The following is a 27,673-nucleotide window of genomic DNA, read 5'->3' on the forward strand; positions in this document are numbered from 1 at the left end:
TTAACGGCTTTGTTTTTTTTTGTTTTTTTTTAGCATTTTTCAATTGTAAAAAAAAATTCCTACAAAACTATAAAGAAACACTGGTCCTAAAAAGCACCAGAATTGAGTGAAAATCCTACAAAAGACATTGCATTGCATTTGATGATCTTCAAAAGACATACAGTCAAAGCGTTCTTTAAGGGGTTGTCTCACCAAAAGCAAAATTTGTCTCCAGGCTATATATATATATATATATATATTTAAATTTAATAAATATACTATACTCACCTCCTCTGATTTCCCACAGCTGCTATACTGGTCTCTGTTTCTTCTGTGTTATATGCCGTCCCACCCTCACAGGACCTGCCTGCTCAGCCAATCAGTAACTGAGGAGGGACATTGCTGTGGTCACTTATTGGCTGAATGAGCAGGTCTTAAGAGTAGGAAGAAGCGGAGACCAGTGGAGGACTGGGAGTTTTGGTGCAGCAGCTACTGTATAGTGAAGTGGAAAAGGTGAGTATTTCTTGTTTTTTTATTTTTACACCATTCCATGGGGATTTTTTTTATTTTTCCTAGACAACTCCCCCTACTTTCTATGGTATGGGTAAAGAAAATAGTTACCAAATGTCTTTTTTCTAATTTTCTTATTTCTAATTGTTTGGACCTTTTATAAACATTTTAAAGGGGATGCCATTTTCCCATTTTCCAATACTCTTTTGGGAGTTAAGAGGAGAACTATTGCGGAGCTCCATCAATTAGCCCAAGTGTAGAATAGCTGAAAAGAATGTCTGTCCCAGGAGTACTTGGCACCTACCTCTATTAAATGGACAGCCCATTGATTTTAATAGGAACTGTATAATGCTTCATTTCCCCTGTAGGATTGCCAACAGTTCTATAAATTCCTGTACACTTCGTAAAAATAGGAGACTTTTTCCAGTTTCTGTAAAAAAATTTGACATGTCTATGTTTTTTTTAATTTTGGAGTGGGGGCTGTTGGTACACTTTTTTACCCTCTGTCTATTGTTGCCAGTCGTTGCAGTTATCCTTTGCATTTTTGTATGGGCTAAACCTGCACTAAACAATCCTGTTTGTGGGGTTAGGAGCATATGTCAGGGATTCCCTCACAATTTGGTTTATCCTACTCCAATCTGACATGGACGTGTCTTTAGAACACATTAGAATCTAGAGAAAATCCCTTTTCCATAATATTATTGGATAACACCAAGGTCATAGGTTAAAATAAAATTTGAAGCGTTACTGTAATTAAAAAAAATTAGACCCCCACTAATCGCTAGAATAAGCAGAGAAAAGCATTCAACTAAGCACTTCTCTCTCCGTTTCTTTCCTTGCTGCAGAAGACAGATTCTATAGAAAAGTCTATGGAGCCTGTCACTGGCATTTTAAAGTTATTTATAATATTTGAAGTTCTCTCTCCATAAAATCTCGCACATGATTTGCCCCATATGTGACTATATGTATTTCAACTATGAATAGGAAAAGAAATAAATTCTGGTAAATTAGAAAAAAAGACCTTGGTCATAAACCAGCAGACGTTCTCATTCACTGAGCTATATTTAGTAACACAGGCTTGTAAAAAAAAAAAATGAATAGCACAATATGGCAGAGGAATGAGGGATCTGGCTGAATTATATGATTCCGCTCAGCATTCTAGCATGTGTGTTCTGCCACACAGGAATAAGAGCTCAGTATATTTGTAACACCAGCTGAGATCTGGAAATCAGTCTGTGATATTTTCTCTCCCATTTACAGAGCGGCTCGGGCTCAATTGTTATTGGTAATATAAAAATTACTAATAATAGCTTATGGCAGGTTGCTGCCTAACTTCTATGGTTTTTGGATGGATATTGTAAGTAGAGATGAGCAGATTGGCCAGCTTTCTTAGCTCGGCAATCTGCTTATCAGTCTTTTGCCTTTGAAGTCTTTGCTGCTCCACTCCAGGTGGCTGGAAAAGCTGAGTCCAGTCCTGGCAAAAGTTTTTGAAATATTTCTATTGCAAGAGTGGAAGATGTGCTGTCAGAATATAGTATATACTGCGTCTATATACTATACTTCAATCTCAGAGGGGGTTATATTCTGGCGAGCAAATACATTGCCAGTAAGATGGGTTAAGTTTACATAGTGAGAGATGTACACTTAGGGGGAGATTTATCAAACATGGTGTAAAGTGAAACTGGCTCAGTTGCCCCTAGCAACCAATCAGATTCCACCTTTCATTTTCAAAAGAGTCTGTGAGGAATGAAAAGTGGAATCTGATTGGTTGCTAGGGGCAACTGAGCCAGCTTCACTTTACACCAGTTTAATAAATCTCCCCCTTAGTGCTGCCACTGAAGGAGATGGGAGCCAGATCCAAGCAACTAAGCTGGTAGAAGCTGTCTTGAGGGATAAGAAAATACAACACATTAATAAGCTGGAAGCAATTTATTACCCAATTCTGACAGAGCGTACCTGTAATTTCATGTGGCTTTTTAGGATACGCTGTCCTGTGTGTGTATATCAGGATCAGCCCCATATCTGGCCATTGTTTATTTTGTATACGACATTTATTAAATATCTGCTCCGCCAGTTACCTCTCTTACTGCAGCATGTATGTGTTCCAGGTCCTCCATCTCCCTCTTCCATAGACTTGTATTGCATGTAGACTGATCCCCGGGCTAGCTATATATCGTAACCAGTAAATAAAAATTGTTGCTAAGCTGATTGTTAGAGCGGAAGACAGTTCAGTGGAAGGAAGATTCTTGATAGAAGGAGAGCAAAGCATTTTTTTAATTAAAGATACTCTGTACCCACAATCTGACCCCCCCGCCATTCATTGTCCTAAAAAACAACTTTTAGGGCCAGTTCACACTGAGCAAGATCGTCGGAATTCCGTGCCAGAGATTTCCGCCATGGAATCCCGCCGTGCTTAGTGTGCTGCTGTAAGTGAATGCAGAGGGCGCATGCGCTCTCCCATTCGCTCACAGCAGGACACTGAGTGCAGCAGCAGTCCGCGGCGGAGAGTTCCGCTGCGGAATTGCGCCGTGTTTCCTCAGTGTGAACTGGCCCTTAAACTGGCAGCCCTGTGCCCAACGGCCTTGGCTTGGATTGTGTATGCATTAGGCTGGCACAAGCTCTCTGTCCCTCCTCCCCGCCCTCCTCATCATTAGGAATGAGTTCCTTCTCTTGTTGTTACCTTTCAAAGTGTATCTTTATATCTGAGTCAGTCAATATGTTATTGCCTCTGTTATGAAAGTTATGGTCCACTGCAAACTGTATCATGTGTCACCCCTCTCAGTATTCAGGTCTGCTGTTTCACTCATTTTCATGTATATTTGGTCCTATATGTCCTAATGGAGTGATGATGCAATGGCTTGGTGTCACGTGACTGTCCCCTGCTTTCATGGTAACCCCAATGGCCATCGAGCTTTGGCTGGGAATACCATGTGACTTCCTGTCCTACCTCAGTCTTTCTCTCTACCTTCAGGGGAGAAGGGTGTGTGTTGCTGCTGCTCCTGTGTCACAAGGCCGCAACCTTGCGGTACCTGCTGCTGCACTGACTAGAAGTGTTCCGGTCCAGTCGGGACCTGGCTGTGTTCCATTCCCAAGTTCTCAAGATTCTCATCCTAACCACAAGATCTGGGTGCTGTTTTCAGTTATTACTCCCATCATCTCTCATCATCAGTAACAGCAAGTATTCATCTCAGCTCCATTCCGCCCAGCATCTTATCCTCAGTATTACTACTACTCCCATCATTCAGTACGCTACCATCACAGCCTATTGCAGCATCACCCATTACTCTGCCTTATCCAAGTCTGCCTTATTCCCGGTTGCATCCGGAGAGACTGTTATCACCAGTTACTACCGTTTCAATAAATGCACAACTACCGTTGTTTCTGAACCCTGGAATTGGTTTAATTATTGGTGCCCTGACTAAGGACAACAAAGAATTGTTCGGCCTCCACTTGGTCAGGTTCCCGCTGGTTAGCTGCTATCCCTCGTACCAAAACTGTGACTACCATCAGGCAAGCAGCTACCCGGGTTCCTACCCAGTACTACCACCTACTACTACCCTCAGCGGGGTGGCCCAGCGTATGAATACTGAACATGGGCTGGATCGTTAAGGCACCTGTGCAATGTTCAGACAGGAGAAAATGTTCACGTGGCATTCCTAATGATGAAGAAGGTGGGAAGGAGGGACAGAGGGGTGGTGCAAAGTTAGGGCACAGATACGTCCACTGGGCTTGGGGCTGCAAGTTTAAAAGTTGTTTTTTAGGACAATAACTGCATCACCTGCCAAACAGACCCCAGGACAGATCTTGGATTTAAAGCAGCTATCTGAAGGTACAAGCGGTTTGGGGGGGGGGGGTCAGATTGTGGGTACAAAGTCGATTTAAATGAGATATACTACATATGTAAAGTTTGTGGAAGTGACAATGCCTTTGGTGATTGTGTGAGCAAATTCATGCTATAAAGTGGATGATGACTTGTTGCTCCCAGTCTATGCGTCATACTATCCATCCTCCTTTCATAGCTCCTGCTGTGTCTTCTGCAGCTGGTCTCTGCTGGTGAGCTGTTCTTCACTGGCCTCTTGGCTTACTAGTCCAATGCCGTGCTTCTGCACTTCCAGTCCTGGCCTATAGGGGCAAGCTGCATGGTCTTTTATTTAAGTGACCAGTGGGTGCATTACTAATTCATCCCTTATCCATCCATACTGGGCTTCTCCTATTTAAAGGGAACCAATCACGCCGAAATTGCCCCCATTGATAAGGAAGCGTGCTGGTACGTCAGCCAGCACGCTTCCCAAACATCCCCCTGTCCCCTCCGTCCCCTCTTTTGTTAGCCCGTAATCTTACTTTTGTGATGTCCCGCGCTGTATGCTAATCAGCCCCAAGTAGTCAAGGTGGGCTGAACTAGTCAAGGTGGGCTGTACTAGTCACGGTCCTGGGCGCTGTAATCACGCCCAGAGGGCGAAAGATGCAGCGAGACGCCGACGTGAACGCGGGCCAGAGATGACGTCGGCGGAGCGAAGGTATTTGAATCACGCCCCTCTGGGCGTGATTACAGCGCCCAGGACCGTGACTAGTACAGCCCACTTTGACTAGTTCAGCCCACCTTGACTACTTGGGGCTGATTAGCATACGGCGCGGGACATCATAAAAGTAAGATTATGGGCTAACAAAAGAGGGTACGGAGGGGACAGGGGGATGTTTGGGAAGCGTGCTGGCTGATGTACCAGCACGCTTCCTTATCAATGGGGGCAATCAATGGGGGCAATTTCGGCGTGATTGGTTCCCTTTAAGGAGGATCCACCACACATCCTGTGTCTGAGCATTGTTGTTTCCTTGTGTCCACTGTGAAGGTGTGCTATCCTGATTCTGCTAACTTGTGTATTCGGACCTGTGCCTGTATTTCAGATTCCGATTCTGCTCTATCTCCTCCTGTACCATATTGTTGACTCGGATTGTGAACCTAAACCTGTGCTACCTACCTCAAAAACCTGCCTGTATTGAACAATACCTCTGCCTCATCTTTAGGTATCGCATAGATTCTCCAGTGGACAACTCAGCCTGCTGACTACATTTATCTGCCTGACCCGTTATTGCCACTCACCACTGCTATCTGATCCTCTAGGCCAGTGAATTCTCATACTGGGACCACAATTGAAGGGCAACTCGCTAACCTCTAGCAGCCAAGGTCCAGCTTCTGTATCCTGGAGTGAAAGGGTTAAAGCATAGAGGGAAAAGTTAAAGTAGATGTTCAACCAGGAAAGTTGAAGTTGAAGTGTTGTAAGCAAGGAAATGGGCAAATTTAAGAATCTAAGTGGCTTTGACAAGAACCAAATTATGATGGTTAGATGACTGGGCCAGAGAAGTTCCAAAAAGGCCGCATGATTATGACCGACAATTAAATTTAAAAAAAAAAATATTCTGTAATAAGGTCTAAAGAACAGGTCAAGGAGTTCAAGGTGTTGCCTTGGCCTCCAAGTTCCCCTTCAAGCATCTGTGGGATATGCTGGAAAAACAACCCTGATCCATAGAGACCAAACCTCACAACTTAGAGCTTAATGTCTTGTTGCTAGATACCACAGGACACATTCAGAGGTCTTCTGAAGTCCATCGCTCACTGGTTCAGAGCTGTTATGGTAACTCGACGGGAGAACACAATATTAGGGCTTTAATGTTATGGCTGATCAGTATATGGTTCCAGGCCAGAAAAAACACCTATCACAGTTAATAAAGAAGCCTTCACTGAGACTTTGGATTCAGAATAGAAAAAAGCTGAAGGAGTCAGTGGAGCTTGCTAGTGTTTAGTCTACACGGGAACCTCCAATGATTTCTGACGTCAAACTATTAACCATAAGAACACCAGTGGTATTAGGTGAAGACTGGTGGGTATTGTACATTGATAGATTCCTTGGTGTATGTCTACTTGATATGAAAATCCAGCTGCCATATCTGACAAAGACATTTATCTCCAGTGACAAAACTAGAGAAAAGGAGGTGAACTAGAGTGTAAAAACAACATAAAAATGTAAAGCTAAGATAAGGTAATGAATGTCTTATAATGGACCGTGATGATATCCACATAATGATGTAAGCTATAACATAAACTGGACATATATCTTACATGAAAGCCGGCTTAATTTGCCAATGTTGGGAATATTAGATAACAGAACAATGTGTATGGGGCCTCTAAACTGTGCCTGAAGGACAAGAAACATTGGGAATGTTAGATTTCAACAAGCGCAATGCTTTGTCGCTTCAGAAGATAAATTGCTGCCCAAACTGGCCGGCACTGGTTACTTCTCAGCCCCGTCTTTTACTGAAAAAAACATGCTTGGTTGAGCTAAGTGTGTATGTTCATGGAAGAGTTATGAGAAATAGCTGATGGCCAAACAGGCGTTTTGTTGACAGCTTTCTAATGTGTATGACAATGGCGAGGGGTCAAGATCCTAAGATTCTTCAGCGGCTGGACAATTTAGTGGACCTAGCTCCATAGGACCTTACATCCTATGGTCCAAGAATAAAGACTGGGAATAACTCGGGGCTCCCACCGATCATGAGAATGGAGGTCAAACGTCCCTGAGTGAATGAAGTTACGGTGTGCATGTTCAGCTACCGCTCTATTCATTGTCTATGTGGCTCAACACCCAGCAATGTTCAGAAATTCTATGGAGAGTAACTGGAGTGGTGGTCGAGAATACTCACGATGACTCCATTCACTCTGGGATATTTGACCTCATTTCTAGTATTGAGCAGAGAGACCATAGACTGTATCCATATTTTCCAGGACTCCCTTGGGCTGCCTCCAACCTCTCCAGCTGAGGGGAGTCAAATGCAGAACGTCTCGGGTTTAGAGAACGTTGTAGAATTCGAACAGTTCAGTTTCGGCCTCAGTCTTCGGATAAAATCCACTAATTTATGTTCTTTTGCCAAATTAAGCAATGAGTTATTGAAAACCTCTTCACAAGACATCACTTTAAGAAAACTAAACCCTTTACAAAGGCCATTATATGCTATGTACTTTTTGGGAGGACCACCTCTCTAAAATATCATCTCTCTTAAGAAAACTACACCCTTAACAAAGACCACTATATACTATGTACAATTTGAGAGGACAACCCCTCTAAACTAATCTTTCAATACAATTATTAATCAGTAATAAGGTGTATGGACAAGTATATTCATCATGAGACAACCGTGCAGCCATTGACATGGAAAATGACTACTGTCTCTAAAATGTAATATTTACATATAGAGAAAGAGAGGGGTAGACAACTCAGGCATGTATATCAAAAGAGTTTAATAAAATGTGTGATATAAATCTTGTTACCTAAGCGTGTGAACACAGTAGTAGTGACACATCATTAACAAGTCATATAAAAGGTGGTAATTCAATTAAGCTATTTCCTTCTTCATTAATGTACTCAATAAACCTATGGAAAATAACCCTTATTTGAAGTCCAAAGAACAATTTTATGATTTTTTTTTTTATAACAAAGGCTTAAGGGTTAATTTGTTCACATCACTGGTGTCATGTAACACTTCCCCTCCCCTCAATACCTTATGCCGATTGGGCACACAGGTATGGTGGCACACCTGCTTTTATTTGAAAGGGCTGGTTACACCTTGTTCCCCTGTGGTCAGTGACCTGCCAGGCAGCTACGGGGTCCCTTGGGTTGTTATCACGGTGGGCCGGAGTGGAGTAGTGATCCTCCCAGACTATTGGTACTGCCACCCACAGAAAGGGGAAATGTCCCAAGAAGTGTGTGTATACTGTGTTGGTGTGGGACAAGGAATCACAGAGTCTCTTTACCATAAATAAAATCTTGTTTACTCTGAGGGTACTTGTGTGCAGCAAAACATACAGCTTTACATTGACAGAGTACTTTATACTGGAGGATGAGGTAGAGGTAATAGAATACTTGAGAGAGAACACTTGTGCCTGTGCATCGACTCTTGTTGGAATGAACCACCTATTGCCTTGCCCCCCTGACTACTTACTGAGCACAGGAGGGGGGGGGGGGGGAATAAAGAGCCATATTTTGAAAACGCCACCCTGATGCAGACTATAGGGCAAAGTGTCAGAGAGCTATACGTTACTCGAAGGGTTTGCATGCCACCTAGAACATGACTAGTTGCCTTTAAAGGGGTAGTGCGGCGCTAAACATTTATTCACAAAATAACACACATTACAAAGTTATACAACTTTGTAATGTGTGTTATGTATGTGAATGGCCCCCTTCCCCGTGTTTCCCCACACCCACGCTAGACCCGCAAGTGTTGGTGCATTATACTTACCGCATTTGTGTCGACCCCTGTCCGCCATCTTAGGACAATGACGTAGTCTTCGGGAAGCCGGCCAAACCGCTCCAGCCGCCCCCCTATGCCGCGTCATCAGCTGCTCAGCCACGATTGGCTGAGCATAACTGTGCTCAGCCAATCGCGGCTGAGCAGCTGATGATGCGGCATAGGGGGACCGGCATGAGGGACGGATGGAGCGCTTCGGCCGGCCTCCCAAAGACAACGTCATTGTCCCAAGATGGCGGACGGGGGTCAACACGAATGCGATAAGTATAATGCACCAACATTATGATTTAATAAAAGTTATCTTTTAAACGTATCTTGGAGTGCCGGAACCACACATTTTGCAGTCTATTGTATCCACGGGTGGTCAGCCACCGCAGGAACTGTGCACCCTCCCGAATGCACTGAGATTCAAGACATTAATAAGGTGAGCTGATTTCAACCCTTCCTATGTTGTTTAAAACATTGCTGCAGCCTATGCCCGAAGCTGCAACAAGGTTAATTTACGATCCAGGAACCACAGAATCTGCGCCTGTGTCATCCGTGGTGGGTCCCGGCTGTCAGTGATAGCCGGGGAGATGCCGCGCTCTGGTGCTGAGAGTTAACCCTATAGATACTGTGGTAGGCACAACCGCAGCACCTATAGGGCTCCAGACAGTTAATTCTTCCTCTACAGATACCCTGTCTGACAACCATCGGGGCTCTGCAAAGTGATCGCAGAGCCCTTGCTTCCAGTTTGCTGGTTATGGATCCTGGCAGAGTAGGGAGGGAGGTAAGGCTGGTGCGCTGCCAGGAGCTCTGCCCCCTCATCTCTTCCCTGCGCTGTTACAAGCTTCTAACAGCAGCAGGGGACAGAGGAGAGGGGGCAGAGCTAGGGGCTTCAGCTTATGGCATCATTATGATCCCATAAGATGAAGTTCTAAAACGACCTGGGCACTAAGGCATCAATGCCCACTGGTCATGAAAGGGTTAAGTTCTGTAACGGAAAATACAGATTTCATCTTTTATTGCAATACACAAGCTGAAACCTGTATAGAGAATGTAATCTATGAATGTAATCAAAAGTGAGATCCAAAATAATGTCTGTCCCCTAAAACAGAGCAGAGCATGGATGTGAGACTCACGGCCAAATTAATCTTGATATCTCATCATATCAGACAGAGATAATATCAATGAATAATATCAATGTGTCTTCACCTTAGTATATGAGATACGAAACAGGAGGTTCTTACAAGTCTTTCCTCAAATCTAGTTTGTTGACATTGAAATTCTTCTTGGAAAGCGTAAGTCACTATGGAAAATCCAAATAAACAAGAGTTTTGCACATGCTCTTCTGGTTTTCTGCCTGACAGTGCTCACCTCAGATCTCTTTTTCCATGTACTTCATTTTCTATACAATTCTATATTGTTCTTGATGATAAGACGTGCTAAGGGTCCATTTACACAGAAAGAGCATCTGACAGATTATCTGCCAAAGATTTGAAGCCAAAGCCAGAAATGGATTTGAAAAGAGGAGAAATTTCAGGCTTTCTTTTATGACCCGATCTCTGTTTATAGTCTGTTTCTGGCTTTGGCTTCAAATCTTTGGCAGATAATCTGTTTAATTCACTATATAGTTTACCCCCCCTTAAAGGGGCGTTCTAATCAATTCCATTTTTGTAAACAGATAATGCAAAAGTAAACAATTTTACAAATGCTTTATATTAGCAAAATTGCTTACTTTTGCATTTTGGCCCTATCCTCTTACACTATGGTTAACATCTCATTGCCTAGGTTACCGACCACCATTCTTTGAGTGGTGGTCAGGCTGCTGACATCTTCAGTGGTCGGGACCCTGGGAGCTAGCGAGCAAACTTTTACAGCTACTTTGTCTCCCTCTTAGATCACAGATGGCTGCAGGGCTTCTGGATTGTCATTGGAGACGTCGGTGATCTCAGTGGGAGACATAGAGATGCCAATGCATTTTTAAGGCCCCCTTTTCTGCATTTGTATGGAGATTTTAATGCAATGAATGAAAACTGAACATTTTATTCCATGATGCTGGAGGCTTTTACTCTTTTTGCATATCTGTGACTAATGTTGTGTGGACTTGCCAATCTTTTTAGGTTCGGCAGCGCTCTCCAGACCTGAACACTCAACATTTGACTCCCGAAGGTTGGAGAAGTTTGATGCCATGCCAGAGAACCCTAGAAAACATTGAGACAGCCATAGGCAGCCATAAGCTGTATCTATGTTTTCCCTTGGGTGGCATCCAACTTCTCAATACCAAGCATTCCGGTTTGGAGAACGTTGCTGAACCTGAACAAGTTGCACTTCCAGTCAACTGCAACTGCAAGTCCAGTCAACACTATCTGTGACACATATGTAGATATCTGAAGGATCTTGTGAACTACTACTGCGATGCCCTGGCCCCTGGGGGCCACTTCCACAGTGCTGGTGTTATGAGCGGGCAATGACCGGGGCAGCTGCAGGGGTTATACTTGTCACGGTATAGGCCTGAGGGCGGCACAGCTGTAGGGCCGGTTTGTGGAATCTGCGGGTGATGATGGGCATGCGATTCTTCGCTGCACTTAGTCAGGGCACCAGTTAGTGGACACCAATGCCAGGGTTCAGTAACAGCGGTTTTATTATAGATGAGGTAACTAGTAGCAACAGTTCTGTCCGGATGCAACCGGGTATATAGCAGGCTTTGACAAATAAAGCAGGAGTGGTGCTGCATAGGCTGTGAGAATACGTGCCGGATGATGGGAGTAGGAGTATGAGAGAAATAGCGTTGCTGGGTAGTTTACTGGAGAAGAATACTTGCTGTGAATCCTTGTAGCGATGAGGAGAGATAACGGAATGACACCCAGATGAGAGAGAAGACTCTGGACACTTGAGCAGGCAGATACAGCCGAAGACTGGAATACAGCAGAGCACTCGATCCACACTTCTCGTGGTGAAGTGGAAGCTGCAAAGAAGAAGTCCAACTCCTCTGAGGTAGGAGAGGGACGACACACACCCTCCTTGCTTGGAAGCAGGGGGAAGACCCTGTTAGGAGGAAGTGGGAGGTCACATGGTTGCTCCTGGCCAGAGCTAGTCGGCCATTGGAAGAACCATGGTTACAGGGCACGGTCACGTGATCAACAGCCTTGCATACCACTGTACAATGTAATAATACACAGGAATACATGAGAATACACATGAGAATGCACATTACCAGAGAATACTAGGGGAAAACCAGCAGCAGTTGCAGTGCAAACACTTACCAGAACAGGCATGGACACAGCAATAGAAATGGCCATAATAGGAGTAGTAGTCCTTGCGTTCTGGGACACTGCACTACAACTCTACCTATATAATCAGTGGCAGTAGCATGACAGTTGTACAGAGCCATACACCCCCTTTAGCTGCCAGAATAACAGAGAACTCCAACACGGTTATGGGGTTCCATAGGATTACCATGGTAGCTAGAGGCGCTTAGGTCTGCTGTGAGTAAAGTCTGTAAGGCTGAACAGGTTGGCACTATTACACTGAAAAGCAATAATTCTTTTGAATAAATTCTGAGCATTTTGTTCTAATTCCAGTTAGATTCAAAGATAAATTGACTAGTATGTCCGTTCTACACATATATGTAGACCCATTGCCTAAAAAATCTGCAAAACACAAAATTGAAATAGCTGTTTTCAATCCCTCCTTTCTCCCCCATCTGGAAAAAAAATGACCTATATATTAAACCCCAAGGGGAAGCAAATGCAAACTACAGGCCATCCTGCAAAAAAATCTTAGAGCTGTGTACACAGAAAATGAAAAAGTTATGGATCCAATTGGTTTTGCTTCTGTCATGCAAAATTCTACATAGTGCCTCGGCCTGTATTTCTACAAAATTCTACATAGGGAGGGCGAAAACGGGCGCAGTGTAGTGCAGCCCGTACGTGACAGGGTGGGCAGGAAGGGGTTAATTGAGGGTCCCAGGCTGCTAGTATAGGGTTGCTATGGCAGTGAGTAGCAGCCATTCAGGGGGCGAGTGGATTTATGAAGGAGCCAAAGGGAGTAGTAGTAGTAGCGTGGGGGGAGTGGTAGTAGTTGGGGGTAGAAATAGGCTGGGGGGGGGAGGAGCTTACCTCATTCTGCAGCGTCCGGACCTGAGACAGGAGCAACATGTCGTCCGACGCTGACTCCTTCATGGCTTCCCTGAGAGAAGCTGCGGCGCGCCATGGGGCTAACTGGCTGCAGGAGCAGCTCACTCAGGTGATTCGGGAGGCGGGGGGAGGCCCGGGCACCTTGGGGGGCCGACCGCCCGCACGCCGCCGGCGCCCGCCGGAGCGGCTTAGTCCCGAAGCGCCCCGCCGCACCCGGCGTGTAGGGAGCCCTTTGCAGGACCCTCCAGCCCTCTCTCACCAGCCTGCAGCTCCTGGGCCTGGGAGAGAGGCTGGGAGGAATCCCGCAGCGCGTCGGGGCTCCGGTCAGCAGGGGGAGGCTCCTCCTGCTCTCTCCTCCTCCTCTGTGCCGGCTTCTCTGTCCGGAGCTGCTGCGGCTGGCCCTTCTTACCAACGCCAGCAGGGGGCAGCCCGTCGAGTGAGCCGGAGGGAGACTGGCTCCCGGAAGACACACAGGCAGGGGAGGCAGGGTAGAGTCCGCACATCTGCCCCAGCTATCTCCTCTGCGACTGTCCCTACAGACCGGGGGGTTGATAGCCCGCCCATCCCACATGTTCCTGCTCGAGGGGGGGCTCATAGAGCTGCGGCTCGTGCACGCCGCCGATCGCCTACAGCCCGTTCTCCCGCCAACGTTCGCCCACCAGCTATACAGGCGCGGGGGCGGAGTTCTGCTCCTTCTCCCGGCGCGCTTGACATCGGTGATGCCGTGGGCCCCCAATCCGACGACGATGCCTATGAGAGCCCGGAAGAGGGTGAAGTTTCCCCCAGGACCGTCCCATTACTGGATTCCACAGTTGCGGCTGTTCCGGCTCCCGTCCAGAGTCAGCCTGGTGAGTCTCTCCCTGTGTCTGTGTCTTCTGTCTTGTCTTCTGCTGTTTCCGGTATGAGTGGAAGGGGTGTGGTTAGTGGACAGAGTGTTGTGAGTGGCAGTATGGTCCCTGGCGTGGGTCATGCGTCTGCGAGTGGGGGGCTGTTTCCAGGTGTGGGTGAAGCGGTTATTCAGTTTCTAGCGAGTATGCGTGAATTGGTGGCGCAGAATGTTAGCCCACGGGCGGATACCGTGGTCCCTGGGGGGAGTGCGCAGGTGGTTTCTAGTGCGCCTGTTGATCTAGGTGTAAGGGTGGTGTCTGGTGCGCAAGCGGTGATTGGTTCGCAGGCAGTGACTGGCGCGCAGGCGACGATTGGTGCGCAGACGACGATTGGTTCGCAGAGGGCAGCTGGAGCGCAGGCAAGTCCAATTGCTCAGGCGGCTTCCGTAGTATTAGCAGCCCCTGGAGTGCAAACTACTCCAGCGGCTCAGGTCACGCCAGTTGCTGCATGGCTCGGGGGTAGCGCGGTTCCAATGCCAGCGACTTTTGCTGCGCCCGCGGCTGTGGCTGCGACAGGGGATGCTTCACTCCGGCTGGATGATTCAGCCAGGGGTGAAGTGTATGTTTGCTTTGATGGCCCCTTGGGGGCGCATCTAAAGCAAGATGTGCGCGATAAAATCTGGCGCGACGAATATGTAGAAATATTCTCCCTTCTCCCACTGGAGAAGTTTAACATTGACAAGGGCAAGGCTGACGAGAGCAAAAAGGAGGAGGAGGAGAAGCGGCGGTATCGATTGATAACCCGTACGTTCTCCAATTGGCTGCAGGCTTTCGCCATCCTTGCCAGTGTCGTTGGGGAGAGGGCCCCTCAGCATTGCTCGGCCCTGTTTTGCTACATGGACTCGATAGGTGAAGCCTACCGGGTCTATGGGGGCACTGCCTGGCTGAGATATGATGAACAGTTTAGGCAACGAAAAGCTGTTCGCCCGTCACTACGCTGGGACCATAAAGACATTGCTTTATGGATGCGGCTTATGGCAGCGGCACGCGCGCCATCCCAGCCGTTTCGTTGGGGGGCCGGGGGATCGGCCACTCCGGCCGGGAACCCGGCCGCTCAGCGCCCAGGCTGTTGTTGGCAGTTCAACGAGGGCCGATGTCGTTTCAATGCAGACTGTAAGTTCAAGCATGAATGCAGTACCTGCGGGGGAAATCACCCCCAGTCTCGATGTTTTAGACGGTCAAAAGGACGTCCCACTGAGTCTTTGCGCAAAGGGTCGGACGCCAGTGAAGCTCGGGGCGATGCTGCCTCATCTAAGTAGGTACCCCAACCAGACGGCGGCCAGACTCCTGCGCGAGGGCTTTCAGTATGGCTTCCGTATCCCCTTTTCTCCCGTTGCGCCAGTTTTTCGCCCACCAAACCTGAAGTCGGCAAGAGCCCGTCCGGACCTGGTGGGTGAAAAATTGGCGAAGGAGGTTGCCCTGGGGCGCATGGCGGGACCGTTTGCGGATCCGCCGTGGCCTCACCTGCCGGTCTCTCCTTTAGGTTTGGTACCCAAAAAAGAGCCCAACAAGTTCCGCTTGATCCATCACTTGTCCTACCCCTCTGGCGGGTCGGTCAATGATGGTATCGATCAGGAGGCTTGTTCGGTTTCATATGTTTCATTTGATCGGGCAGTAGCTTGGGTGCGGCGGTGTGGACCGGGGGCGCTGATGGCCAAAACGGACATCGAAGCGGCCTTCCGGTTGTTACCGGTGCACCCGGAGTGTTTTCACTTGTTGGGCTGTATGTGGGAAGGGCAGTATTATGTGGACTGTTGTTTACCAATTGGGTGCTCGATTTCTTGTGCTTACTTTGAAGCATTTAGCACGTTTGTCGAGTGGGTCGTTCGCGAGGAGTCGGGTTTGCAGTCGGTCCTGCACTACCTGGATGATTTCTTGTGTGTCGGCCCGGCAAGGTCTGCGGTGTGTTCTGTTTTACTGCATTCAGTTGAACGAGTGGCGACTAGGTTTGGCATTCCATTGGCACCGGACAAGACCGAGGGCCCGGCGACTGTTGTTCGCTTCCTGGGCATCGAAATTGATTCGGTTGCAATGGAATGCCGCCTGCCCCCGGACAAGCTGCAAGATTTGCGGGCTGTGGTGGGCTATTTTTTGGGTTCGCGCAAAGTGCGCCTGCGCCAGCTTCAGTCCTTATTGGGCAAGCTTAACTTTGCCCGCCGCATCATGCCGATGGGGCGCATATTTTGCCGCCGCCTGGCTTCCGCGACGGCGGGTGTCCGCTCCCCTCTGCATTTCATTCGCCTGACGGTTGATCATCGTGCTGATCTTCGGGTGTGGTCCGAGTTCCTAGGGCGTTATAATGGCCGTTCAATGTGGATGGATGATTGGGTGGAGAATGTGGATATCGAGCTTTTCACGGATGCTTCGGGTTCTGTCGGTTTTGGTGCTTACTATGCAGGAGAATGGTTTGCGGGAGAATGGCCTGAGGTTTGGCGTGAGTGTGGCTTTATTCGGAACCTGGCGTTGCTCGAGCTTTTTCCTATAGTGGCAGCGGTGGAAGTGTGGGGACCTCGGTTTCATAGTAAAAAGGTCCGTTTTTGCTGCGATAACCTCTCTGTGGTTCAAGCAATCAACAGCTTGTCCGCCTCCTCCCCGCCTGTGGTTAATTTGTTACGTCATTTAGTTTTGCGTGGGCTTGAGTTGAATGCATGGCTTTCGGCTCGTCATCTGCCGGGGGTTCGGAACTCCATTGCTGATTCACTCTCTCGTTCACAGTGGCATCGTTTCCGCGAGTTGGCCCCGGAAGCGGATCAGCAGGGGAGGACCTGCCCGGCCTGGCTGTGGAGCATAGTCTCAGGAACGCCTTCCGTCTGATTGAGTGTGCTGTCGCTGGTTCCACGTGGAGGAGCCGGGTGTCTGCCTGGCAAGAGTGGTTGCATTTTTGTGGGAATGCGGGGTCGGATGGTCTGAGTGGGGACCTGGTGCCGCTTTTGTTGATGTTTGTGGGAGATGCCTTTAGTGAAGGGGTGTCGGCATCTGGTTTAGCAAGGAAGCTTGCGGGCTTGTCTTATTGGTTTCGTTTGCTAGGGGTTCAGGATGTTACAAGGGATTTTGTTGTTCGTCAATCGGTGGCAGGGTACAAGAGGTGTAGAGTGTCTCGGGATGCTAGGCGGCCGGTGTCTTTTGGTATTTTGGTAAGTCTCCTGGGTGTTTTGGATGGTTTGTGTGTGAATAGTTACGAAAGTGCCTTGTTCCGAGCTGCTTTTTCTTTGGCCTTCTTTGGGGCTTTTAGGATCAGTGAGCTTATTAGTCGGTCATGTCTGTCTGACGATGGTATGTTGTGTGCAGATGTTTCATGGGCAGCCGATCAAGTGTCTTGCTTGCTTCGTCATTCCAAGACTGACCAAGACGGGAGGGGTAAGACGGTGGTGCTTTACCCTGTTGACGGCTCTCCCGCTTGCCCAGTCCGGTGTGTGGGTGACTACTTGAGGTTGCGGCCTCAGGGGCAGGGCAGCTCCTTTCTCGTCCATCAGGACGGGAGGGCGTTGTCCCGTTTTCAATTTGTTGCCGTGTTCCGGAAGGGCCTGGAGCGGCTGGGCCTACCGTCCCGGGAGTTCGCATCGCACTCCTTCCGGATTGGGGCGGCAACGGAAGCCGTTAGATGTGGTTTGGCGGATGGTGTGGTTCGGCAGATTGGACGTTGGGAATCTTCACGGTTCCGTTCGTATGTTCGTTTGGGTTTTCTGTGACTGATTTACCTCCTCCCCCCCCCCTCCCCCTCCTTTGTATTTGTGTTGTGTGTTTTTGTTTTCTAGATGGGGCCTGCCTGGTGTGGATATTCGGGCACTCATATGTGCATCGTGGTGCCAGGCGTGCGGACGTTTGACCTGACGGCCGGCAGTTGGGCTTTCCGCGGAGCGAAGTGCATGTTCGGTGGATCGGTGTGGGGGGCATGCTGTGGAGCGGGGTTTTGCCTGATATCCATTTTTACGCCAGGCTAGATCGGGCCCCAGACATCTTAGTTCTGCATGTTGGGGAAAACGACATGGGAGCTCGTTCCTCCAGGGACCTCATCCGGGATATAAAATTTGACCTGCTCCGGCTTTGGTCCATGTTTCCGGGTGTTATAGTGGTATGGTCCGAGATGGTGGCACGTTTTGTTTGGCGCCAGGCCCGCTCAGTTGACCGTCTTAACAGTGCTAGAGGGCGGGTTAATAGGGAAGTCTCGCGTTTTGTGGTGCGCAACGGCGGGATTGTAGTTCGGCACAGGAACTTTGAAGTACCTAGCTGGGGTTTTTTGCAGAGTGATGGTGTTCACCTAAACGAGGTCGGTATGGACCTCTGGTCGTCCAATCTCCAGGACGGCATTGAGATCGCATTAAAGGTTTGGAGGGACTCCCAAGCCCAAGGGGTCGGCCTTGCTCGCAGTGGTGGAGGGGTGGTCACGGATGGCCCTGAGTGAGTTGGTTCGGGGGCCCATTTTAAGTGATGGGGAACCCCTGTTTTGTTATATGGAGTGTGGGTTCGATTCGGTACAGGTGGTTACCTCTTAAGGGACAGCAGTACATGGCATATTTGCCATCCCTGAGCCAGCGCGGTGCGACTGGGGACCATAGTTACATTTGTACTGCTTGGTTGGGCTATCCGTTACCGCCCCATATTGTTGCTAGGGTTATTAATGTTTACAGATACAATCATAAAGTTGCTATGATAATAAATGTTTACGAAGTTATTTATGTTTTCTATTTAATAAAGAGGCTGCTGTGGCCAGTACTTTCCAAATGTCACTCAGCATGGTGTCCGTTATTGGGGGCAAAAGGGAATTGGTAAGATGGGAGGGTAAGGTCAGGTATCAGGTTTGTTCCCTCTCCCCGTAATCTGCCTTACCCAGGTCAAGTGCCTTTCCTCTCACTTGGGTTCCCAGATTCTATTCGATTCTATTCGAAACTTTGAAGCATGTAACTATAACATGTCAGAATGATAGGTATCCTTTAAGAAAAATTTTTACCTTAAATGTTGGATCGAAAATTGACATGACGTTAACAGGTGGGCATGCTTTTTTTTTACAATTAGTTATGAACACTTATATTAAAAGCCTATTTATTGAGGAAACATGATAAATGCAGAACTGCCAAAGCCGCACTATTTACTCTATAATGATTCATTTCCTACCTCTAAGAAGCCAACCACACACTCAATCAAATATTATAGCCAGCAGGGGAATGTGAGATGCAGAACTAAGAAAGTTTATACCAAATGAAACACATTTACAAGAATCGGTTCCATCATTCTTCCGTCCATTTGTTTTTCTTTATATTGTTCATTTATCATGTGACAGCTGCTTGCTGCTCTAGAATGATGCATGAAAAGCTTGTCAGAATATGTAGGTCAGAAGTTAAGAGTTACGAAGAAAGCTCGAATAAAGTCATAAAATATTAAAAACTTGTCTTGTCGACATCAATCATAGAGGTCTCTGAAGTTCCATGTGAAGACAGCATAAAATGTCCGACCCTATGTGTTCAGTGGCTCATACAAAACTATGGAAGGTTTGTTAGTGTTGTGTGAGCAATGTCAACCAGCCAACCAGAACCCACTATGTACTCCTGAGGAGCAAACACTTCAAAACTACTGTCTACAGATGGGAGGTTCTGGTGTGGCGGATATTCCTTTAAATGTTTAAATGTTGTAAGGGTAATAGGTCACTACTCAGGTTCTACCAGAGAGATATTCATTTCCTTTAAAGAAGAAGTCATTTACATACACAAAGTACTCTATTACATTTCTCTTATATTAGCTTAAAGGGAAGAATACCCAATCTTAACAGCAATCGATAACTATGAAATTTGTGCTAAAGGAGGTATTTTGACTTCAAAATATTACCAAATTACAAAACTTCTACTTCCAGATTATTGGTTTCAAACAGTTGGTTCAAAGCTTATTCTTGGAAAATAAAGGGAGCCAGCCACATCCCTGGTGGCTTGTATCCCCCCCCCAACACACACACCACCACCACCACCACCACCAGAGGGGCAACAGCATGTAGTCATAGAGTCTTCACTCTAGAGGAGCAGCAGTACATACTCAAGTAGTCTCCACCCTAGAGGGGTCAGCAGCATGTAGTCACAGAGTCTCCACCCTAGAGGAGCAGCAGTACATACCAAGTAGTCTCCACCCTAGAGGGGTCAGCAGCATGTAGTCACAGAGTCTCCACCCTAGAGGAGCAGCAGTACATACCAAGTAGTCTCCACCCTAGAGGGGTCAGCAGCATGTAGTCACAGAGTCTCCACCCTAGAGGAGCCACAGCAGCATATAGTCACAGAGTCTCCACCCTAGAGGGGCAGCAGCATGTAGTCCCACAGTCTCCACCCTAGAGGGGCAGCAGCATGTAGTCCCACAGTCTCTACCCTAGAGGGGCGGCAGCATGTAGTCACAGAGTCTCCACCCTAGAGGAGCAGCAGTACATACCAAGTAGTCTCCACCCTAGAGGGGTCAGCAGTATGTAGTCACAGAGTCTCCACCCTAGAGGAGCAGCAGTACATACCAAGTGTCTCCACCCTAGAGGGGTCAGCAGCATGTAGTCACAGAGTCTCCACCCTAGAGGAGCCACAGCAGCATATAGTCACAGAGTCTCCAACCTAGAGGGGCAGCAGCATGTAGTCACAGAGTCTCCACCCTAGAGGGGCAGCAGTATGTAGTCACAGAGTCTCCACCCTAGAGGGGCAGCAGCATGTAGTCCCACAGTCTCCACCCTCGAGGGGCAGCAGCATGTAGTCACAGAGTCTCCACCCTAGAGGAGCAGCAGTACATACTCAAGTAGTCTCCACCCTAGAGGGGCAGCAGCATGTAGTCACAGAGTCTCCACCCTAGAGGAGCAGCAGTACATACCAAGTAGTCTCCACCCTAGAGGGGTCAGCAGCATGTAGTCACAGAGTCTCCACCCTAGAGGAGCCACAGTAGCATATAGTCATAGAGTCTCCACCCTAGAGATGCAGCAGTATGTAGTCACAGAGTCTCCACCCTAGAGGGGCAGCAGCATGTAGTCCCACAGTCTCCACCCTAGAGGGGCAGCAGCATGTAGTCACAGAGTCTCCACCCTAGAGGGGCAGCAGCATGTAGTCACAGAGTCTCCACCCTAGAGGGGCAGCAGCATGTAGTCCCACAGTCTCCACCCTAGAGGGGCAGCAGCATGTAGTCACAGAGTCTCCACCCTAGAGGGGCAGCAGCATGTTGTCACAGAGTCTCCACCCTAGAGGGGCAGTAGCATGTAGTCACAGAGTCTCCACACTAGAGGGGCAACAGCAGTCTGCACAGTAGAGAGGCAGTATGACTACAGGTTGCTGCACCTGTGCTCCAATTAATACTTACTGGATACCAGGATTAAAGATTGGTATTTTGAAAATGCTTCCCACCACAGACTACCAACAACTATCGGTTGTGATCGATATTAAACAATGCAAGTGCAACAATGAAAACTACAGTATGAACATTAGTGTAAAATGTCAGGGTTTCTCCTCTTCACAAGACTGTGAGAAGTCAATAAACTGAAGCATGTGCAAGGTAAGTAACTGTGCCCCAAACCGATCTCTGTACCCCCTACACTTATAAAGCTGAATACTTGATAAGTAATAAATGCTAATTTACTCTTTCCAGAATCAAATTCTCACAATAACCTCTAGGTGTTAAAGAGACTGCGGGAGATTACGAAATGCATTACAGGACGTGTCTCTTATCTGCCAGTAACATTTGTGTGTCTTCTGTTTCGTAACACAAAGGCTAGGCCTAGACTTTTTTTTATTCATTGTGTTATAGAAATGTTACATAGGATTTTCTGATCAAACTTTTATATATTTGAAGTAGGGAGTCTGAAAGAAGTGAATCATATCAATGCTCAGAATAAAGATTGTTATAGAATTGATTAGTCACCTATATTTTAGCAGAGAGGAAGACCATACATGTAGGGCCAACAATAAAAAAAAATTATAAAACTCACTTGTTCAAAAAATTCCAATTTGGACCAACCCTTCTTATGAAAATGAATACCCAATAAATAACTAATAATTTGGTGCTCTACTTCTTGGACCCCAGATGCTGAAAATAGTGAGAGAACCTGGAGGCACTTTCGCAACCCCGAGGGGAAATGAATGAACTCATGTCCTATTTAAATCAATGGTTTATGTAATGCAAAGACATGCTTTATCTACTATACTGAGAGAAGACAGTAGACACTTTCCTCTATGATGATAAATGAAGGTTCACAGGAGGGGATCCCACATTCTGTCAACTCAGAATCTTCCAATATGGCTGTTCAATTTGTTATAAAATGTTTTTCTAACAGGCTTAAAGGCAAAGAGTGGTGGGGGAGAGAGGAAGCGTGCATGCTGCAGCTCACCCTGGCCTCAATAACTCTATAGATAATAAGATATTATAATTTAGCAAACAGCCATCAGCTAATAGGAAGGTATAATTTCCTTTATCCCCAAATTAGCTATATTCCCATGTCTGCAGCTCTGAGCATGATATAGAGCTGAAAGATTCCCTTTAAGTCCAACATTAATACATTTTATTTTGTTTCATTCTCAGTATTCACACATTTACATGTAATCAGCACCGCCTGAATTTCTTAATACATCTGCCTCCCTTCTCCAGTGTCCACAATCTTAAAAATAGCGAGAATGTGACTAGCGAGCAGCAATAAAAAAGATGTGGTGAAAGAAGAATATCAGGCACTTAAGAGCGGACAGACGACACTAGCCAAGGATTAAGATTAGGCTTCTACAGACTGTGGGAAAGGAAGGTGGATGCTATTTCATGTTATCTCCGAACAAGAAAAGAAAACTAGTCTTTGAATTTACGCAAGTGACAAGTTATTACAATCAAATTTGGACAGAGATCAACCCTTGATCTGTACGCTTTCTGGGCAACTGAGGACCTTTTCTAGGAAGTGCTCCAGTTTTGTTGCGGTTGATGAATCAAGGAGACCGGTAGAGTGGTGGAAAATAGATGTATGAAAGAATAATGCCTTACTGTGGTGTAAGGTGACATTATACAGATATAATTGTCATCTAATATAAAAGTAGTAAACTAATGAGCACAATGGAGGTGTAACACATTGCCCTTCCCTCCAGGATATGTTATTATATATTAATAATATAATGTGGTTCTTTGTCTCAAATAATAGCCTGACTTTTGAGCAACATGTTTTATTCACAAGATTTTACTTAATGGCAGTGTTTTGGTTGCAGGCATTAAAGAGATAGTAAAGCATAAAAGCGTCACACTCTCTTACAGCTTCTGCAACTCATTCCATCTATCATTCCCCCAGGACACCTTTAAATGCTATTTTGTTTTTATTCTTGCCTTGTACTTATGATGGTACCAAAAAATTCTCTTTAAAAGTGTTTTTCAAAAATTTTGTTTAGCTTCTGTTCTACAGCCTCTGCTGTGTCCTGGCATCTGTACAGTCCACCATTGAAGATATTCTCTGACAAGTTTTTTTTTTTTTTTAGCTCTCCTCTTCTCTCCATCAGTCCATCATTAATTTCTGAGTGGACTTTATCTGCCTTGACCCCAGACTGCTGTACTCTGCCTTTTCCAGTGGCTCCATAGAGAATGAATGGACCTGTGAGTCACATGCTGACTTGCAACTCCATTCAAAACAAATCGGTCAGGGCGCTGCTCTAGATATCTCCAGGGGGCCCCGAGGTCGGACCCCTCACAATCTCATGCTTTTCCCTTATGCTGTGGATTCACTCCTTAGGGTGTGTTTCACGCGGTACCCGCTGCTGGAAGCGGGGAGGTGAGTGGACATCTTTTCCCTCGGCCACCTCCTCCCCGGTCCAAGCAAAAAAGTGCCCCCCCCCGCTGGAGTACCCCTTTAAAATAATCGCATTGCCCAAAAGCCTGTGTGGCTGACCACTATTCTTCTTGGCTTCCCCACACGCATATACAGCTTGGTCAAATGTGTTTTGGTCAAATTTTTCAAACAGGAGAATTGTGCGGCTGTGCACTTCCCTCTTCAGCTCGCTGTGATCTCCATTCAGTTGCAGGACACAAAATCCATAGACTTACAATGGAGCACATGTCCTGCAACTGGACAGAGAGCTGGCGAGATAACCAAAGCCACACGCTTCTTCTGGCTCAAACTTGCAGCGTGAAATTCGCTGCGGATCCTGGTAGTGTGAAGGTCTATGGGTTACATATTTGTTATCCATAAGGCCAATAGTGTTTAATAATAATAATAATAATAATAATAATATTAAGGCACTTACCAGTCACGTTATAGTCCAGTATCTCGGCATTAACCTAGGGCAAAAAAAACAAATATAAATATTTGTAATTGTAATATTCACTTACACCTAAAATTTATTTTAATGGAGCAAGTGAGGACTAACAGCTGCCAGACACATCAGACACCTCTACTACCAAGTATATCATGAGATCAGAGAGGATGAATCTATCTTGCAGACCCTTAAAGGGGTACTCCAGCGCGGGGGGGGGGGGGGTGCACTTTTTCGCTGGGTCCGGGAAGGAGGTGGCCGAGGGAAACGACTGATCTCTAATCAGTTGCAGGACACAAAATCCATAGACTTACAATGAAGCACATGTCCTGCAACTGGACAGAGAGCTGTCGAGATAACCTAAGCCACACGCTTCTTCTGGCTCATTCTAGTGAGCAATAGGAATCTGAACATCTAGACGCCCAAGCGATTAAAATGGCATGTTAAAAGTTTTGCTAAATGACTATGACAATTTAAAGGGAACCTGCCACCATGGAAATGCTACCTAAGCTATCGCCATCATGTTATAGAGCAGAAGGAGCTGAGCGGATTGATATATATCTTTATGGGAAAAGACTTCGTCCAGTCCATTGAGACACCCCCACCAGACTCCTTGCTACAGAATGATCATGTATTTGAATCAAAATGTTACAAGTTATACTAAATCTTTTGCCACAAAGATATATATCAATCTGCTCAGTTCTTCCTGCTCTATAACATGATGGTGAAAGATAGATGACATTGTCTCGGTGACAAGTTCCCTTTAACCTGTGTTAATAGGTTTAGACTGGTGTATATAACCTTTATGGTATCTTCTAAACATTTATACAAGTATTAGGTTAGTACCCAAGATGAACCTTCGGTGTGGGTTTACTAATTTCCACCATTTTATGCATTTTCATGTGTTTGGTGACTTCTTATCAGGGCCGGCGTTAGGGTGGGGCAAAGAGGGCAGTTGCCCAGGGCCCCCATCCCCAAGGGGCCCCCTGCCCCAGTTACAGTGAGTGTTAGGTGCAGGACCGCACAGACAGCGTCCTGCAGCCTCTGTCAATGATCCCTGGCTGCAGCTTATGGCTGCTATCAGGGGTCACACAGAGGCTACAGGATGCTGGGCTCCGGAGTGTAGCTCCCCCTCCCCCTCCCTTCTGTACCATGTGATTTCCTCGTCTTCCTGGTGAGACTGATGTGGCAGTCGGGACGATAGAGGAGAGGGCTGCAGGGTGAGGATCACAGCCTTCTGCTGCTGCTATGGACAAGGACAACTACACCCAGCATGCTGTTAGAGGGGGTAAGTATACTGTACATGCAGTGTGTGTATGAATGTAAGTGTATAATGGATGAATGTAGTGTGTGTTACATGTGTGTAGTGTGTGGACTGGATGGTTTGGATCTGTATAATGTGTTTTCATGAATGTGTTAGTGTGAGTGTGTGTGTGTGTGTGTATATATTGTAGAAGTGTCACTGGAAAAGTGTTCGAGGGGAGGTACATCTCACCCAGGCTACTGCATATGGTGAGATGGTGAATCCAGGAGAGATCTGTCACTCAGCAGTATTATGCTGCTGAGTTGTTCTTTCCATTTTCCGGGCCTGGATTTACTGGAATGGTGGGTAGGTTGGTAGTGGGACCTGCCATTCCCTTCCCCCCGATCCAGTTCGGGTGTTGCAGTCAGGTGTGCCCTGATGAGCCTGCAACAGGGTAAAAGCTCAACAGAGCTGCAGAGGATTGCTCTCAGCCAGGGGTGAACAGCCTGCTTGCTGTGTTTCCTGGGAGCAAGGAGTACTGCCGCTGCTGGGGCCTATTCATACCCCGCGATACCGCCTATGGAAGTGTCAGAAAGGTGACCTGTGTATTAGTAAGTGCCCAGATGGGCAGGACGTTTTGTTTTATTCTTAAAGCACGGTGTTGCTGTATTTATTTTGCTGGACTGTTTATGCCACAAATAAACGCCAAGCTATTATTTTCAAAGCCAAGTCTGCTGTGAACTGTGTCAAATCACACCATCCCCCGGGAAGATCCCTACAATTGGTGCTGCAGAGCGGGCAAAACAGTTGCTAGGGGCAACGGTGTGCATCAACTACAGCTGCTTATGTCCTGGGTGAAGGCTGCGGCTTCACTCCAAAAACAGACAAGCAACATGGAGGAGATGTTGAAGCAGTTAATGCAAGTGAGTCTGCAACAGCAACAGGCTCTGACAGACGCTAACCTGCGCCATGAGCAGGCTAATAGGCTGCAACAACAGGCTCTGACAGACGCTAACCTGCGCCATGAACAGGCGATGGCTTAACAACGCTGCAAAAGATGACGGCTGATGACGATGTTGAGGCCTACTTAACTGTCTTTGAGCGTGTGGCTGAGCGAGAAAAGTTACCCTCCACTGAGTGGGCAGAGGTCATTGCGCCCTATTTAACAGGCGAACCTCAAAAGGCCTACTATGACCTCAGTGAGCAAGAGGTCAAGGACTATCCTCGGCTAAGAGCAGAGATACTGGCCCGACTAGGAGTTACTGCTGCTGTCCGTGCCCGGAGGGTCCGCAACTGGAGCTACAGTCTGGACAAATTAGCGAGGTCCCAGATGTACGACCTGATTTATTTGGCAAGAAAGTGGTTGTAGCCAGACACTTCTACTCCTGCCCAGATCCTAGAGAGGGTCGTGATGGATCGCTACCTCCGAGCACTTCCGGCTGATCTACAACACTGGGTGGGACAAGGTGACCCTAGGAGTGCCGACAAACTTGTCAACCTTGTGGAGAGGTTCCAGGCGACAGAGGACTACCTCCGTGATGTTCCTGCAGCACCTTCACCTCCCCGGAGTGCCAGATATCTGCGTTCAGCTGGTAAGAGACTTCCATCTATTGGGGGAGTGTGGAGGGAAGAGCGCTCAGGCGGTGTCTCAAGGGCAAAAGACTGGTGATGGTCCCAGGTGGCTAAGTGGCCCTAAAAAGGACTCCCTGCCAAGGAGACCAGGCCCTATCCAGTGCTGGAGATGCCATGAGACTGGACATGTGTCTGCCCATTGCCCTCTTACCACTGAGCCCATGGAGTGTGACGCTAGCCGGCGTCAGTCGCTATTTGCGGAACCGTCATGTGTTGCAGTCCCTGGACTAGAGACTGAACCGCAAGTCTGCAACATTACTGTAAATGACTTCCCTGTTAAGGCGTTGCTGGACTCAGGAAGCCTTGTCACCTTGGTGCATGCCAGTCTGGTGACTGGGGACTTTGTGCCAGCAAGAGATATGAGCGTGGTATGCATACATGGTGATACAAAGGTTTACCCTATAGTGCTGGCTAATGTCGGGACTGACCTAGGCGCTGTACAGTATGAAGTGGGTGTGGTTAAAAACCTTATGCATAATGTGATATTGGGGCGTGATTTTCCATTGTTCTGGGCTCTATGGGGAAAACAACAATCCCCTGAAAGGAGTGAGGATACCCCTAAGTCTATGGCATTACCCACGGTAAATGATAAAAATGTACAGGATGAGAATGATGCTTTTCCTTTGCAGGTCCTGGCTGGTGAGGAAGAGGCTCCTCCCATTGAGCAGAATGTTCCAGACTTAGAGGGTGTCTAGGGATAATTTTGGTACTGCACAGTTGCAGGACCCCACTCTCAAAAATGCGAGAGAACAGGTTGCGGTTGTGAATGGGGTACCTCAGGAACCAGAA

The 27,673-nt window shown here is 47.1% G+C and overlaps 1 protein-coding gene across 1 annotated transcript in view; it reads right to left on the reverse strand.

Annotated features, from left to right (window-relative positions):
* STARD13 (StAR related lipid transfer domain containing 13) overlaps window positions 1-27,673 on the reverse strand; it is a 225,193-nt gene that overhangs the window by 133,103 nt on the left and 64,417 nt on the right. Inside the window, exon 3 of the mRNA XM_069969910.1 lies at window positions 24,001-24,034. Within this exon, the coding sequence (XP_069826011.1) occupies window positions 24,001-24,034 (34 nt within the window). The remainder of the gene's footprint in view (window positions 1-24,000; window positions 24,035-27,673) is intronic.

The sequence above is a fragment of the Dendropsophus ebraccatus genome, chromosome 5 (genome assembly GCF_027789765.1).
Source record: "Dendropsophus ebraccatus isolate aDenEbr1 chromosome 5, aDenEbr1.pat, whole genome shotgun sequence".
Classification (NCBI taxonomy): Eukaryota; Metazoa; Chordata; class Amphibia; order Anura; family Hylidae; genus Dendropsophus; species Dendropsophus ebraccatus.